The following is an 18,070-nucleotide window of genomic DNA, read 5'->3' as shown; positions in this document are numbered from 1 at the left end:
GGAACTACATAAAGCTTTCTGAATTTGTAAAACAAGAACATTTTTCTGGAGTGGTCTGTTTTCACTTGACTTTCACGTCGATAGAAAATTAAAATTAATGATTGCTGAAAAACTCATCAAAATAAAAATCCAAGGAAACTAAAGCACACCAGTACATACAGTATTAATGAAGCACAGCTTGCATGTCTAGTACCATGTTAAAAGGCAGGCCAAGTTTGCCAGATCTGATTTTCACTGATGCCTAACATCAATACTTATATAAGAGTTCAATGAGACTCTAAGAGCACATGAGCTTGTACACAGTAGTGTAGATGTTTATATTTGAGGCTATCAGATTGGATATTTATGTGCTGCATGGTAGATACTGTACGGTGTATATAATTAGAGAATTTGTACATTGTTTCAGCAATGTAGTGCTTTGAATGGTTTAGCTATGGTCTAGGTTTTCAACAATGATTAGATCACATACAACAGATAGCATGTCATAGTGTGTGTCAGGTCTTCTGGTTCACACATTGTAAATACATTTTATAGGTGATTTCAGGGGAAATAGGATTTTTCCATTCTTTTTACACATTGTCACAGGTGAATCTTTACATTGCCTCCTTTCAAATAGGTCCCTAAGGGTATGAAATACCCTGGGTTGATTGTAAAAGTGGAACTAGAAGAAATTGCTCCATAAAGTATGTCCAATTTATATTAGAAAATTTCAGATGGTTTAGACAGCTTCATGGACCTGCCTTTGTTGCTGTGGTACAGAATAGCTCTAATTAAAACAAGTGCATTGTACAGCCGTATCAGTAGAAAACAGGAGATTACTCAGTATGTTTCTTTAGGGTACACCAATTCTGAATAATATTAATCTTGGAACCCTGCATCATATTTTTAAGCAAGTGAATCTGATACTATTACTAATCATAATCTGTGAAATGTGCCTATAAAGTCTTGAAGGGGAAAGGAATCTTGGCCTCTCAGATGCTAAATGTATAGATCAAGGAACTTTATTTTCTACTTATTTGTTTAGTGTTTATTTTTCAGTTTATTCACTCTTTTTACCATGTTAATTGTTGAATTTCAGCAGTTTTAATGGTTAGGGTTTTTGGGCTTTACATTACATTTATGAAAACAAACTTAAAGTAATTAATACTAGAATTTAAAATTAAGTAAATGTTATCTTAAAATAATCCAGGCTGAATTATTGTATGTCTGGGCATATATATATATATTTCATATGTATATTTTAGCTTTTAGTGGATGTTTCCAATTTTCTCCAGGCCACATTGGAACTCTTCAGGCTACACAAATGACTCATGAAGCTGCGATAAGGGATCTGGAGTCTGAGAAGTCCAGACTGAAAGACAAGGTAGTCCGTCTGGACGAGGAGAGGACCGTGTTACAGAATAAAACACAGGCTCTGGATGAGCGACAGAAGCAACAGATTCTCTCCCTGGAGAAGGTAGCTGCTGAAAATGGAATACAATTATTTTAAGTGCATTGTTATGCTCTGCTGTGAGGTGAATATTGCATTATGGAAGTGCTCAACATGACTACTTCACACTGTACTATAAATCCTTTAGGGACTGTCAACATTTCATGCTTAACCGGAGGAAATATTAAAGTCAGACCTGTAATGTACTACAGTTTCTGTAACTTAGTGTAATTTCTTAGTTTTATCCAGTGCATTAAATACTGTATATTTTTATTGCATCACACTTTGTATGGAACACAATTGATTATCTTTTAAAGGAACAAATGCAGCTCCTGAGTATATATTGAGAAGAATAACAAAAGGTATTAAATTGAACTGCTTATATTTTATTTTTTATAAGCATTTTATAATCATTGTAGATGTTTTGTATACTGGTTTATTAATGCATTTTCTATGTTTACATTTTTGATTTCCCATGAAATATTTTCCCTCTATAAATTAATAATCAAATAATAACCAAGGAGTGAAATGGTTTCAGTAAAATATTGGAAATATATTTTAGATATAACTTACTAGTTTTGCCATCTCTCTTACTAAATATATTTTTTAATTCTGTCCTTGTATTTCAGTAATAACATTTCAGTAAATACATATTTATTTTCAAAAATAATCATTCAAAACACACAAGTATGTAATAGTAAAATTATGGGAACATTCTGTTCTCTTGTTTTTCTTTTCTGTTGCTGCCAGTAGTGAAGCTATTCAAGAATAAGCCTTGAAAAGTGTTCTAGTCTAGTCTTCACCCTGCTGGTGCGCTGCTGTAGCTCCAGAGCAGCCAGACGCTTGGGCAGCTCGACACAGCTCCTCCTGCTTCACTCTAGGTCCCCTTGCAGTTTGTGAAATCTAGGGATCTGTTTAATCAGTACACCTGCAAAGGTTTTATAATGAGGAAGAGTTCTAAACAGATTCTTTTTTGTCTTAGAATTGGATTGTTGAGCTGGTAAAATTAGAGTTGATTAAAGTAAGTCGAGTTTCATAAGTACGTCTAATTGTTGGCTTGTGTATAGGGATGAGCTAGGGAAAAGAATAGGGTTCGGTTTGGGGTTTGGGTTAAGGTACATTAAAGTGACAAGAAAAAGATAAGCAAAAGATTGCCATTGTTAGGATGTGTAATTGGTTGAATCCTATAAAACGTTTTCTATGAAATGCAACACACAAACAGCTTGCCAAAGGGTCAGGAGGAAAGGTTTCATTTGACATTAACGTAACATTGAAACCAAAAGCTGCAGTGACACATTACTGTATGTAGCACACAGTAATGTTTTCTGCAGACAGTGATGTTATAGAACAATTCCCTTACAGCCCATGAAGCTAATACAGCTGAAAATTGCTGCAAGCACAGGAGATTTGGAGATGACTTGATCATTCATGGTCACTGCAGTGTTCATAATATTGCTATTGAGCATAGCTTCTAGCTTTAAATGAAAAGAAACGTTTTGGAAAGCATAATTCTGAGGAAACCAGCTTTCACTGGTATAAACTTGACTTTTGTTCATTTGCCGTTGCCATCTCTATGTCAGTATAACAAGCGGCATAGTAAATTGCAAATGCAACATAAAAAATCAATTTGTTCTAACTTTAATTGTATCTGCTGTTACTTATGCTGTTCCTGTTGGGCTGGGATCAGTACACCACACATTTCTTTAAGTTGTGTAAAATGTGTTTGTGAAATTAAAAACAAATCTTGTGAGATGGAAGTAAAGTGTATACTTCCATATTTGTCAATATCAGATAGGTCTGAAAAATATTTTAATCAAAATAAAAAACCATAAAATATGTATTAAATATAATCTATATCAGGTTATAAAAGCCTTATAGTCAAATTCAAGATATGCTGTTGTTTATGATGAGTGATCATTTCCTGTAGTTGGTGAAATTATTGGACAAGATTAATGTCTGCTCTTATGTGGCCATTATTTTGAAAATGTTGTTTACTGTTAAAAAATTGAAAAGGTAAAATTTTATTCCATGCTGAAAGATTCTGGTTTTCTTCAGGTGTGAGGTAGAGAGTGAAAGTCAAAAGTGTTTATTTTCCTTTCAGCATTGAATTAACTTTGACCTCTTCCTTTGCACACAGCTATATATTCGAACCTGTATAAAAAATATGAATTGGATTCAGCAAATGGCTGGTAAGGTAACAGAAACCCATCCTTTGCTTCTGTTACTCGGTGAATGTTAAGTGTTCCTTCTCTTCACAATACAGGCATTAAAGGAGGAAAAGCAAAGCTATGAAAAGGAGATGATGAACATCCGTGCCAAGTATGAGGAGGACACTGCTCACTTCAAAGAGGCTCAAGCCAGGGCACTGGAGGAGTTATCGAAAAAGCACCGAGCAATTCTAGAGACCACACAAAATACAGCTGACCGGGAAAAGAAAAGAATGCAAGCAGTAAGTATTTCTGACCTGTTACCTGCTGAAACTGAACATGAAGGAAACTGGTATGGGTACAGAATATACTTTTTAGCAGCTTGATTAACAGTGTGAATTCAATCTGAGGCCTAAATCAATTAGAACATTGAAAACAAGAAAAGGCTGCAAACAGGAGGAGACAGATGTGCCCATTTCCCTCATATGGTAGTTTAATACCTGAGTGAATGTGAATTTTCTTCTGTCCTCCTCCTCAATGAGCCTACAGTCTGAGTCTTAACTATCTGGCAGGGAAGCCTGTTCCAGACACCCAAAGAAGCTCTTTTTAAGATGTTCCTAATATTGTCTGTCTTAAATAACTTTTCTTTTAGTTTCCAATTTTAGTTGACAATCACCTCACACTAGGAATCATTCCGACTGTTTCTCTTTGAACTCTTTCTAAGGCTGTAATATCCTTTTTGTGATAGAATGAACGAACTGAACATATTTCAGTTTTATTCTGTAATCTGGTCTTTCTAACGTGTTGTAAGGCTTATGCAGCAGTTCATTTGGTTTAAATTCCACATGTATACCTACACATTTTGTTTTCTTTTTAAAGGGTTAAATTTCAGACTGGAGTAATATAATAAGTTTATTATATTGCTTTTCCTAATATGTATCAATGATATAGATTCTGATGTAGTCTGTAAACCTTTCAGGTTTGTAGATGATAATAATATAGGATAATAAAAAATACTGTAGAAGCTGCATTGGAAATTCAGAAAGATAAAAAGCTAAGGCTGGGCAACCAATCAATTGAAATGATAGCTGAAATGTAATATTGACAATATTTATCAAATAGAGAGCAATCCAGGCAGTTAGCAACTATAAATACAGTGTCCTGCATTAATAACTTAAAACTCTTAACATTCTTCTAATTACTGTATATTTCTAATGTATAGTCCCTCCAGAAATATTCGAACGTTATAGTCAAAGGCAATTTGTATTTGTGATCATGAGATTAATATGATATTTATATAACATATAAATAGTTTGTTTGGGGTTAATTTCATGCATGCATATAATCATTACAATTACCCAGTGGTTTCAAATGAACAAAAGTATTGGGACTCATTCACTTTGAGTACATTTCAGATCATGAAAGTAAGTATTTTGTTGTATATCCCTTTGAGGTAATAATTGCATGTGGGCACAGTTCCATTTGTTAGTTCCAGGTTTTGAATAATACCCCTCATTTCTCTATGACACGGAAAGTACTATTATGGCCCTGTGATTTATGGGTTTGAAGCTGTCCTAGTCTCTTTAATGACTCAATGGCCTAGGCTCAATGACTCAATTCTAATGGTTTTTGAAACCTGGTTATTTATTGTCAACCTTTACTAAAACGCTGCGTGTAATAATCATATTTATTGTTTGTTTTTGATTGTATTATTCGTAAACTGTCCGTCAACGTTTACTTCGGTGTTCACGGTTTCTTTGGTGTTACAGCATTTGAAAACATGTTTTTTGGATTTCTAACCTCGCTGCAATATTTTTTTGGACTGTTTTTGCTAATTCTAATATCTTCTCTTTTTTAATCTTGCAATCTCAATGCACTTTGTAGAGCACTCTCTTCCTTTAAATTTCTTTCTTAATTTCTCCATTGAACCTTTAAAGCCGTGTTTTCCTAGACTTCAACTCAATCTAGTTTGAGCCTTTAATATTGTGATTTTGAAGTACAGTATATCCATTCTTCTTCTATTACCTCTGTAAACATCTGTGCCTGTTTCTCTAATTGTGTGCTCTTATTTCCAGGAATTCATTTTTTCCCATCATTTCAAAATGTAGCTCCTGCATGTTAGTTTCTGTTTTGTCTTTGTTATTGATTGAAGTATTTATTTTTCTTAAAGGGAGAAATTTGGGAATAAAAGTATATATTTCTTGTAACAGGCTTAGGTGTTGCTGGATAAAGCAATTATTTCTTCATTGGTTAACATTCTGGGAGTGAATATTAAATATGCAGTTTCAGCCAAATTTTGTGAGCTGCCACTTTGATATTTTGGATACCACTGGATCATTTGGATGGAAATAAATAAACCTTTTTGTCTGGTGTATGTATCTGATGAACATGTAGTAATTCTAAGATTTACGACTGACTTAATCCCTGCTAAAACCCTTCAGGGCATAAAATCCACATGTTCCTTAAAGTCTTGTTCCATTTCTCTGCCATTCTTGTGCAGAATTCGTTGAGTAACACCTTAGCTTGTAAAAATGTTTACTATTTAGGTACATTATTTGTTGGAGTAAAAATCAAGAATTGTAAAATTGAAGTGGAGTGAGGAAACAGATGATTAATAATATTAATTGTAATAATAATTGCTTACACTTATATAGTGCTCTTCTGGACACTCCACTCAAAGCACTTTACAGGTAATGGAGACTCCCCTACACCACCACCAATGTGCAGCATCCACCTGGATGATGCGACGGTAGCCATAGTACACCAGAACGCTCACCACACATCAGCTCTCAGTAAGGAGGGTTCAGAGAGAATGAACCCAATTCATAGATTTTTTATGGATTATTAGGAGGCCGTGATTGGTAAGGGCCAATTCTCTTTTTGAGAAACGCCCTGGGATTTTTAATGACCACAGAGAGTCAGGACCTCGGTTTTACATCTCATCCAGAGGACGGCACCTGTTTACAGTTTAGTGTCCCTGTCACTATGCTGGAGTATTAGGGCCCACATGGACTGCAGGGTGAGCACCCCCTGCTGGCCCCACTAACACCTCTTCCAGCAGTACCTTAGTTTTTCCCAGGAGGTCTCTTATCCAGGTACTGACCAGGCTCACACCTGCTTAGCTTCAGTGGGTTGTCAGTTGTGAGTTGCAGGGTGATATGGCTGCTGGTTGTCCATCCACAAAAATAAGTCAAAAGAGTTTAGAATTCAAATAATTAAAAGGCTTGTTTTCACAGTCCAAAAGTTTATTCTAGGAGGAGGAAGATGCCTGAATCAATGGCCAATACATTCCAGTCTGCCTGAATAGACATTAGAAGTATTGAGGTAAAGGTAGATAGTTTCACTTTGGGTTCATAGTAATCTAATATTCCCACTTTGCAAGGACAATTCCATTTATGGAATTTCCATGCTATTATTCCTTACTGTCTGCGGCTATACCGACCATATAATTGCTTTCACCTCTCCAGAGTACCTCTGGCAGTCCCTAAGTCATCCGAGTTTAATGCACAATGCATTTTTTGTGGTTTGTTTCTAGGCATTTATCTTCGTTTAGTTGAACTGTACAATCTGTGAATGTGGCTCCATTTCAGCTGCTTCCTGCAGCTGAAGATCTTTTAAGTGCCCATGAAGTGCGTCATGGTTTATTGTGATATTAGTCACAGCAATGTTTGAAGAGGATTTTGTTTCCAATCTTTTTAGACTGCACTGTGCAAGTATAGATTTTCATGTATTGCAATTGTAAAATTTTAGCCGTCTCCCCCTTCTGTTATTTTCTTTTAATTTGCATATCCTTTCAACCTATTCAACATACTTTTTAGTAAAAATATAAATCAATAGTCAACATTGTTGTAAAAAAATTAAAAACATTATGCACCAGATTATAAATGTATGTATTGTTTGCTGCAAAACATATTTATCTGTGGTTAAATATATCCCTAAGTACATTATATTGATTTCTTACATGTTACCCAGTATATAAAGTTTCAGCTTTGCTAGGGTAGCTTAGGCTGTAGACTTACCTGCTTGTGTAGCCAATTATCTAACTTCATTTATCTGCATGGAAAGGCTCAGACTGGTGTCCAAAATCTGAGGTATTCATCATTTTCCTCTCCTACCACTTAGGCAATATACAGTATCTAGTAATATGCATAAGACATATGCATATTTCATTTTATTTCTAAGGCTCTAAGATAAGCCATGTTTAATTTCTTTACTGAGTAACTTAGGGTGTTCAGCAGCAGTTGTACCAACAGTTACCACTACATGAACTACTACTTCACCTTTCAGGCTGCTTTGAGACACAGTGGTATGCAAAAGTTTGGTTACCCCTGGCTAAAAAGTGCTGTGGACTGGTGAAATGAAAATTAAACTTTGTAATGTAATGTCCCAGAGTCAGTCAGAAGAAATTGAAGCGGAATAGAGGTTGGATATTCAGAAAGACAATGATCCGAAACATACCTCAAATTCAACCATGAGTACTTACAGGAACTAAAGATTAGGGTTTTGGACTTACCTTCACGGGTCCCAGCCTTGAATATTAAGAATCTGTGGGGAGAGCTCCAACATGCAGTGCATGCAAGAAGACCTAAGTATGTTTCTGAGCTAGAAGAGTTCTGCAAGGACGAGTGGGGAAAAAAATCCACAAGCAAGAATAGAAAGACTTTAAGATGGCTACAGGAAACATTTGGAAGCTGTGAGTTCTGCCATTGGATGTGTTACTAAGTACTGACTGACAGAGTCCCCCAACTTTTCCATGGCCCATATTCACTGTTTTATTATTTTGAGTATATACAAAATTGTAAATAAATATTAATCGTGCATTAGAATTGTAGGAAGATGTCATGTTTAAGATTGTGCCACGCAGAGCTTGTGTCAGCTTCTTTTCACTTAGAGATTCACTGTAACACACAATGTGAACAGGGTGCCTACACTGTTGCACAAAACTCTTTTTGAAGTCTTTTATGGCTGCTTAGAAAATGCATTTAAGAATAATGGACTATGCAAAAAATATTCAAACTCCTTTTTTAACATATTCAAACTCCATTTTTAAATGCAAAAAATGCGATCATACTCAGTGTTCCTACAGATAAGAGTTAATACTGATAATTTAAATATAATTTGAAAACGGGTTAATATTATATATAAACGGAAGATGAGTGGATCTACTGCTGCTACTGTATTAAATACCAATGTCAAATTATAAATATTTTAAAAAACTTTTCACATTATTTTCACATCATAAGGCTTTCTTAATTATAATTCCACTGAGTACATCTTATAGGTTATCATTATAAAAATAAAGGAATTTGTTATTTAATTTTAGCTGAAAGCTAAATCCAGTTCATGTGCAGTTCTTATGATGCAGGTGCTTTGCAGAAAACATCATATTCACTGCAATTTAGAAAAGAGGCTGTTTGACTTACAAAATAGATTAAAATAGTTCCTTAATTGGAATGAAAAAAGTTTTAGATAATGATAGTGTTCATATCAACAATTATTGTATCCTTCATGCTGAGACCGAGGTCAACATCTTAAACAGACTGCACTAATGCACAGTCATGAAATTAGTTTTATTGAGGGCAAACAAAACAGTATAGTAACACAGGTGAGCTTTAAGTAATTTAGTTTTTTGTATAACTTGACGTATTGACTACACCTTTTCATCTGTGTTAGGTAATACAGCTCTGCTGTGCCCCACAAAAATATATAAATGACAACATTTTACTACTATAACTACATTACAGTGACTAAATATGTTGCATGTGGGTAAACTATTTAAATGCAAGTGTTGTAACCTAACCAAAGAAAATGTTGGGACATGTATTAGAAGCACATAATATTTCCAGAATAGTTGTTTGTATTCCCTATAGCTTTATGCTGCTTTTCTCATTCCCACCACTACTCTAGGACAGAGAATACTGGATCAGCCCTGGGACAAGGAATCACAGCATTCAGCGTACTAAGTAGAGCAGAATAAAGCAACATTTATTATATATATTCATAAGTAGGGCAGAAAAAACATGTATCATACACCTCCCAAAAGTATTGGGATAGTGAAGTCTATACTGGGATTTCCACTGAATGCCAGTAAAAATAATTTCTCATTAAAACATAACTGATAAGTAAAACACCCTAGTATTTTATTTTTAATAAGGTCAAACCTCTTGGGTCAATTCAACAAATTAATAATAATAATAATAATAATAATAATAATAATAATAATAATAATAATAATAATAATAATAATAATAATAACAACAATTACTTACACTTATATAGCGCCTTTTCTGAACACTCCACTCAAAGTGCTTTACAGGTAATGGGGACTCCCCTCCACCACCACCAATGTTCAGCATCCACCTGGATGATTAATAGTGTTGAACGTCTAGGCTGAATGTAGGCTCTTTTGAAGCTAAAAGGAAAAGAAAAAGTCATTGTTCAGAGCCATTGTACAAAAACAGGGTATACCAAAATCAACATCCTGGAATACACTAAATAAACAAAAAGATAAGAGTATAGTTACCAGTCAGACAGGTTCAACCAAAAAAAAAACCCTGCATTTTCTGTAATTGATGACAGAAAAAAGATATCAAAGAAAACCCTATAATAACTATCAGTGAAATTATCAAGAACCTCCAAATGTCAGGGTAAAAATGTTAAAATCCACAGTCATCAGAATTACAAAAATTACACTGCAAGGTGAAAACCTCTCATCAGCACCATCAGCACCAATGTCAGATGAAAACTTGCTTGGAAGTACAGAAATTTGCCAGTAGAAATTTGGAAGAATCCTTTTTATTTAAGATACATCGTTATGGACAGGTTAAAGTGCAGAGAAAGAAATGAATTGCAAAGAAAACAATTTCAGTGGGCAGCATGGTGGAGATACTGTACAAACTGGGCAATCCTGGCCACCTCTGGACACTCGACTTACTTCACTAATGATGAAGATAGTGATGGCAGCAACAGAAACAATTCTCAAGTTCACGTTAAACATTTGTCTATTTATAAACTGTAGATGAAAATGCGTCCATACTAATCTGGAGTCATGTCATTATGACAAAACATACAGTCATGGTCTTTACCAGGAGAATAAAGAAACAAATTGAAAATAGCCAAGTCAATCTCTAGGTTTAAATTGAACTGAGCATGCATTTTACATGCTGAAGAAATAAATTAGTCAGAACACCCGCAGTGGCTGCACCAAATTATCTCATATGATTATACAAAGAGCTTGGTCAGCTCAGTCTTAGACTCTGAAATTGACTCACAGGGTATGTGTCTCATACCATACATGTGGTCACATAAATAAATATATTTGAAATTCATATAGTGAATGAAAATATCTTTAAGTTATTGAATAAATTGCATGTTTTAATTTTATTTAATCTATGTCTGAAACCATACCAGTGATTTTTTGCTGTGCCAGTAAAAGTAAAAATATTGTGCTCCATATATTATTATTTTTGTAGTACACGTAGCAGTAGTACTAGTAATAGAGTGTAACATTCGTAATAAAAATGTTGTCTTAGAAAAGTCAATGAGTTTTGCTCCACTAATTCTTGCCATTAAGGAGCACGTTTGATTTATTCTTTGAGAGCCCATCTCACACATAGTGTGACATTGTTTTCATCTCAGGAGATGGAGCAGCAGTTTGAGAAGGAAAAACTGTCTCTGGAAGACCAGAAGCATCGGCTGCGACAGGAGCTGGAAAACCTTAGAGAAGAGCTGACAGCCAAGCTCAGCACAGCCAATCACGAGGCAAGGCTCTCCACGATAACATTAATTCCCTGCCATGTGCGCTGAACCAGAGCTGATCGATCATGACATGTTATTCAATGAACTTTTTAATAAGGTTGTTAGTTCAGGATGAGGCTCACCTGGATCCTCGTGGGTTGTCCTCTGCTTAAAAGCAGCCCATCTGTCCAGCTTTCTTAATGGGGAGAAATTATAACTGGAACTGATAACTTAGATATTTTTGTCCCTATCTTATGAACATACTTTGCTTTCCAGCTATGTGTCATTTATGAAGGTTAATGATTTAGACAGTACAGATGAGCTTTTCCATCTTAAGAAGATTCACATATTCTCACAAATTTATTGTAAGTCTCTTTTTTGGAGGAAATGCTTATTTATCATGCTGTAGAATTACGAGACTTTTAAGGATTGAATACATGTAACATTAAAGGCATTAAATATATTTTTCTGCTGTGAAACATTAAAAATGACCTGAATGATTAGCTTTTAAACACCTAAGACATGTGGATCTTACAAACATGAATAGACTTGTCACATAGTCTTGATTGTGTGGTGCTTACGGTAGCTTGTTATTATATTTATTATAGAGCTATACAATATGAAGTCTGAACATTTATCATATACAGTATATTCCAATAAAGACTGTTTTTGCATTTCTAATATACACTGAGAACATTAAATGTGTTTGAAATGTTCATTCATGTCTATTCATGGTGTTGTTTCAGGAGACATTCTTTAAATGCTTCATGAATATCTGCTTGATTATTTGAGCTGTCACCTGTAGAGGAAATGCAATGAAAGGTAGAAATGATCCTTTGATTTTCACAGAATCTTTTCATTTATTTTCTTAGGTTTCTCGTCTTCAAGAGCTTGTGAAAAAGAGTGAGCATGGCCTGGGATCTGCTGAAGGCCACATATCGAGCCTTAAAGAAGCTCAGGAAAAACTGCTTCAAGAACTTGACTCAACCAGAACTAAGCTGAGAGAAAGCAGTAACTTGTTATCTGCTTTGCAGGTGAATAAATCACAGTGTCTTAGATTGATTCACTGTTCCCCTTGGATTGAAGGTCAGAAAGTATAAACAGTAGTTGGGTAATTGCTTTATGGATTTATTGATTAGTTGATTAATAGTTTATATTTTCTCAAGACACAAGAATAGAATAAAAAGGCGAGGCAGAATGGAAGTCCAGTGGTTAGGATTGCTGCCTAAAAGCACTGGGGTCCCGGGTTCAATTCCAGACCCGTTCTCTGGTTTCCTCCCACAGTCCAAAGACATACTGGTAGAGTAACTGGTTTCTGAGAAGGCTGGCCCTGGTGTGAGCATGTGTGCTTCTGTCTGTGTGTTTGCCCTGAGATGGACAGGGTTCCCATTCATGTTTTACCCTACCTTGCGCCTGTTGCTTGCTGGGATAGGCTTCACCTCCTGCCACTCTGTATTAGATTAAGTAGTCAGAAAATGAATAGGCAGAACAGATGTATTAGAGAGACAATTAAAATCAAATCTGCCCTTAATGATCTGATAGAATAAAAAGAAAATACATGCATTATACTTATATAATATCAGTATCAATATCAGAATGTCATTCAAGTCTTAGAATTTTATGGAAACTTTTTATTTTAAAATTTGTTAATCCTGCAGAATTTATGTTCCTCAGTTGTTTGAAAAATATTATTCTAATTATGTAATGACTGACAAACCTTAATGACTCATCACCACAGCTTATCTTTTTGTAAGCTGTATTACATGTGCGGAAAACATTATTATTGAGTTAAAGGTCTTAGAGAGGCATTGCTCAGAATGTATTTTAGGCAGGCTAGTAGGTTGCATCAATGGGCCTCTGTCACTCATTTGATTGCTAAGCACTCCAATTCTATAGCACTGTAGTTTTGTTCCCTGGGTAGGAGATTTTTACTAGAAGAGGTGATAGGGCACTCCCATCCCCCAGCGTCCAGGGACAGTTCTGATCCTAAGGTATCGTTCTGTAAAAGAGAAGGGGATGAGGAATCAGGGCAGCACAGACTGGAGCCATACAATGGTGATTCTAAATAATCTGGATGGTGGTCTGGCTCAATTCTGTCCACTGGACTGTATCTGGGGCTACACTCTGTCCACTGGACTGTATCTGTGGCTCAATTCTGTCCACTGGACTGTATCTGGGGTACGAGTCTGTCCACTGGACTGTATCTGGGACACAAGTCTGTCCACTGGACTGTATCTGGGGCACGAGTCTGTCCACTGGACTGTATCTGGGGCTCAATTCTTTCCCCTGGTCTGTATTTGGGGCTCAACTCTGACCCCTGGACTGTATTTGGAGCATGACTAGTTAAAACTTCCCTCTGGATTGGCTCACATTCCCTGTTCTTCTAGGCTGTTGCCGAAATACAGAGTGAAATCCATATCTTCCCGTCATATAAGCCTCTTAGCCCAGAGCAGTGGCTAATTCCACACAGAGCCTATTCAGACAAATCCTTTCCCTCGCATGGAATCTCCTACCTTCAGAGTGCCCACTACTCATTCATACCAGCTGTGTCCCATCCTGCAGCTTTTCTTAACAGGAAGCCAAGAGCTCACTACATCACACCAAAGTCCTGCAATATAATATAATATCAATTTATCCAGTGTCCAACTGCTTAATCAAATTCAGGGTGGTGAGGGAGCCAGAGCCTATCCCTAACCCTATCCCAGCAAGCAACGGGCGCAGGGCAGGGTACGCCCTGGACAGGACACCAGTCCAACACAGGCACACACACACAAGCCCATACCTGCCTTACTGAAAAAATAATTATTAATATTAATAATATAGAAATATTTTAATTTACAGGTACAGGTACAGGTGTATTTCACTGCTTAGCTCCCAAATACTGCATCTAGCTGAGTTTATTTTTATATTTTGTCTTATTACACCAGGGTACATTGCTGATTAATCTAGTTTGCTTTGATGTCATTGTAATGGCAGCCCTTTTAAACAAGAACATAACTGTGATTACATACCTTATATTTATTGTAAATGAATAGCTGTGATTAAATACTGATGTTTAATTAATATTTGCAAATTAAAATATTGTATTTGGCTGTATACATTTATTATAGCATAAATCTCACATATGAATTTAAAGTACAGTTTTCTTTCAGTATGTACATATGTATAACAATTAATATATATGGTAAGTGCTATCTAAAACATTTGTACCTGAGGTTTTTGTGATTTAATCCTGTGCAGACTTCAGTGTTACTCCTGCCTTTCCACAGGGAGAGATGGAAAAACAGAAACAGCAGCATGACGCAAAGCTGATTTCAATTAAAGAGGAAGAAAAGCTTAAAATGGACAAAGTTGCTCTGGAGCTGGAGCTGAAGTGGACAGAAACCCTAAGGTATCTCTTCTTGTCACGACAGATTACTTCCAAAGCTCTCGTAGAGCAGTCCGCTGATGCGTTGCAACGTTCAAAATTACTTACAGTACATACATTACTCCCCATGGGTGTTTCTCAAAGTCACTCTCCGCTTGAATCCATCTCTCCTCGCTGTGCTGCAACACTGGGAGCCCGTCTTTTCCTACTACAGTATGTGTAAGTGTGTGATCATCGGGTGCAGGTGGTTTTTATCCCAGTTGGTTGGTGATACAAATATCACTGTTATTAGACTGAGCAAAATAATATATTGGGCTGATTAGCAATTATATAGCCTGTTGATATTTGTTAATTCCAAGTTTAGGACCAATTTGTAATTCCTAAACCGTTAAACATTAACTCCTTAAGCAAAAGCTGGACTAAAATAAACACTGTTATAACACAGAAACATAAATCTTTTATGTACATTATTAGTATATTTAAGAACCAGGCTAGTATGGTATTTGGTGTGGGTTATATATGGAATAAATTTAAATAGTTTATAACTTGTTTTTGTCTTTACTATTAAAATTGTTCTCGAAACTAAATATTACTTTAAGAATTTAGCTGACAGGAACAATAGAGAATGTAAGAAAACTGTTCTCTTCTTCTGTACTGCATAGTAATAAATCACTGAGACATTTTTATATTAAAGTGATATATTAAAAGGGCCTTTTGAACAGTATTATAATTAGATTCTGTTATTTTTAGCAATTTTAAAATGATTCAAAACTTAATTGAGCAAAAATATGTTGAAATATATATTCTTTTGAAGCATGCATTCTTGTCCATATTTGAATTGGAGAAATAATTTAACCCGTCACTTCTTAGTGGATTACAAACAAATAAGCTCATGTCAAAAGACTGGAAAGTGTTTTTGCAAGTCTTTTTTCTAAAGTATGAATCATTCTCAAATGAAAACAGTTGGTTTGAGCTTTCATTTATCTCTTCTGGATAATGGTTAATGTGTGGTGAATGCTTCTTATTGCAGATAATTAGCTACACCAATGATATTTTGTTTAACCTGAAGTGCTGGATGATATGTGTTAGTGATCCTATTAGAGTCAACGCGTATTTTGCCATTTACAGTTGGAGACAAACACGTTATAATCATTTAGACAAACAGCACTTGAGTCAACCAATAGCAGAATTTCAGAAGGTAAGACTTGACAGCTGGAATGGCAATATTCTTAAAGGCTTATAGACAGTATGTAGTTCATACTTCCCCTAAAAACGACTTTGATGTTTTTACTTGTGGGTATGTTTTAAAGTTTTAGAGGCGAAGGCACATTATTAAGTTGTCAGTAAAGATAAAACTGTTTTCATTTCTCAGCAATGTTGACAAAGAACCTCCAGCAGCACTGACAAAAGAGATAGAAACTTTAATCAGCTATCACAAAATAATGCTGCTGCATGCTCAATCTAGAGAAATCCTTTTGAAATCATAATAAGAAATCTTAAAGAATACAATAAAAGGAGATACACGAATTGAAGTAAAGTGCTATAATCCCACAAATGGATGGTTATGAAGCTCTGACAGCTTTCTTGTCTCAATTTGTTTGTGCTTCTAATGAGCAGTTTCAGATGCAGAAGTGGAGTACTAGTAGATGTGTGTTTATTAGATATGCACAGCAAGAAAATTATTAACTTTCACATAACTGGAGTGAAGATGTGCATTATTCCACTGAGCATTAAGAATTGTAAAATGCTTTTAATGCCGTGCTGCATATGAAATATTAATTGCTACAAGATCTTAGAATGCATGTAAATCTTTAGCTTTAAAGTAGTCAAATGAAAATATAAAATTAGTTTATGTGCTCCTTTAAAATAGGATGGAAATAAGTAAGTAAGGAAGTAAGTAAAAGAAAGAATAAACACATTTCAGGCCTGGATTACAAGCCAAAACTTTCCTCCAGCTGCTAGTGATTAGGTTGGCATTTCATGGCCACTTTGGTGTTACTCTCTAAGTGTTGGACATTCTTATGGCACCTTGAGAAACTAATTTACAGGAAAATGCTCTTCTGGAATATTTTCTTCTATCGAATTGACTGTCTAATGAGAAATAGTATCATTATAAGTGATTGTTTCAAATATTTGCAAAATGATTGGCTCTTGTAAACTTGTATAAGTGTCCAAAGTTGTAAGACATTGTTAGTATTTTTACTTGTTTGAAGTTTCAAAAAATTTAAGAATGAAGTAAAAATAGCTGACTTATAATCATATACTGAATATGCCTTTCTCCACTAACAGAACATGTCATTCAGTTTTAAGGATCTGCTGAAATCCATAACACCATAAAAGAACCACATCTGGATCAGAATTATTTAGAGATTCATGCTTAACCATCACCCAGTTCACTGAAAATGAAGTGTATATCAAACAGCTGTGGTGTGTAAAATCACAAGACCACAGTGTAGTGCTCTACTACGTAGATTATGTACATATTATATATATTTTTGTAAAACAGCTTGTACTTCTTTCAGTTACATTTGCTGTAATGATCAAACAATGCTAAATGAAAGATAAATGTTATGAGCCCCCCTGATGATGCAAAAATGGGTCTTAGTAATGGCATAACTGTCAGTGTCAGGACTGATCATGTTTGTCAAGCCCCTGTCACAGCGGCCTAGGATCAAGTAAGCTTAACCAGTCACTACATCATAGCCTACACTAGTTGCAATGTTAATGGTTCCACTTTAAGCACTCTGTATCTGAAATAAAGTTATTTGAGAATGTATTATATATAATATCAATATTCTTTGATAAACTATGCTGATTTGCCATTGATACTTCTCACTGTATATGTTAAGAACTTATAAGAAGTGGTAGCTACAACTGGGACATGTTTATGCATTCATGTTCTGATCTTGACAAACTGACGGATAGAGTTAATATTTACATTACATTACAAATATTTAATATAAATATAAACATTTTTTTAAATAAAAAACACAATCTTCTTAAGAAAGCTTAAACATTTAAAGGTTGACAATTTATTGTTGATCATGTTTTATTAGTCTTTTATTGAATTTGCTTTAACATTTCCCTTAATTTGCTGGTGTGGGAGTAACGATGAACTAGTTAGTTGTATGTCAGAAAGTCATTAATCTGGGCTTCTGGTTCAAGTGTCTCCGTGTCTAGCAGTTACATGTTTTGCGAAAAGCATATTCCATTTTAGAGGACGCTTACCACCCTCTGTTTAATGACTTCCAATTACTCCCTTCAGAATGCCGATACAGATTTCCTCATTTAAAAACAAATAGGGTCAAGTTCCTTTTTATGCTTGTGGCTACAACGCTGACAAACCAACCGATTCTTTTGTGTATTTGTGTTTTGTTTGTGGGTTTTCTA

The 18,070-nt window shown here is 35.2% G+C and overlaps 1 protein-coding gene across 4 annotated transcripts in view; it reads left to right on the top strand.

The window, feature by feature from the left end:
* The window catches only part of fam184ab (family with sequence similarity 184 member Ab), a 131,767-nt gene that overhangs the window by 62,621 nt on the left and 51,076 nt on the right, over nt 1-18,070 (top strand). For all 4 annotated transcript variants that reach the window (XM_006626423.3, XM_015359153.2, XM_015359175.2 and 1 more), the window contains exons 4-8: nt 1,275-1,456; nt 3,693-3,878; nt 11,215-11,337; nt 12,186-12,347; nt 14,583-14,704. In XM_006626423.3, the coding sequence (XP_006626486.2) occupies nt 1,275-1,456; nt 3,693-3,878; nt 11,215-11,337; nt 12,186-12,347; nt 14,583-14,704 (775 nt within the window). The remainder of the gene's footprint in view (nt 1-1,274; nt 1,457-3,692; nt 3,879-11,214; nt 11,338-12,185; nt 12,348-14,582; nt 14,705-18,070) is intronic.

Source organism: Lepisosteus oculatus, chromosome 2 (genome assembly GCF_040954835.1).
Source record: "Lepisosteus oculatus isolate fLepOcu1 chromosome 2, fLepOcu1.hap2, whole genome shotgun sequence".
Taxonomy (NCBI): domain Eukaryota; kingdom Metazoa; phylum Chordata; class Actinopteri; order Semionotiformes; family Lepisosteidae; genus Lepisosteus; species Lepisosteus oculatus.
The sequence above is the reverse complement of the archived record's forward strand: the minus strand, read 5'-3'. Positions and strand labels throughout refer to the sequence as shown.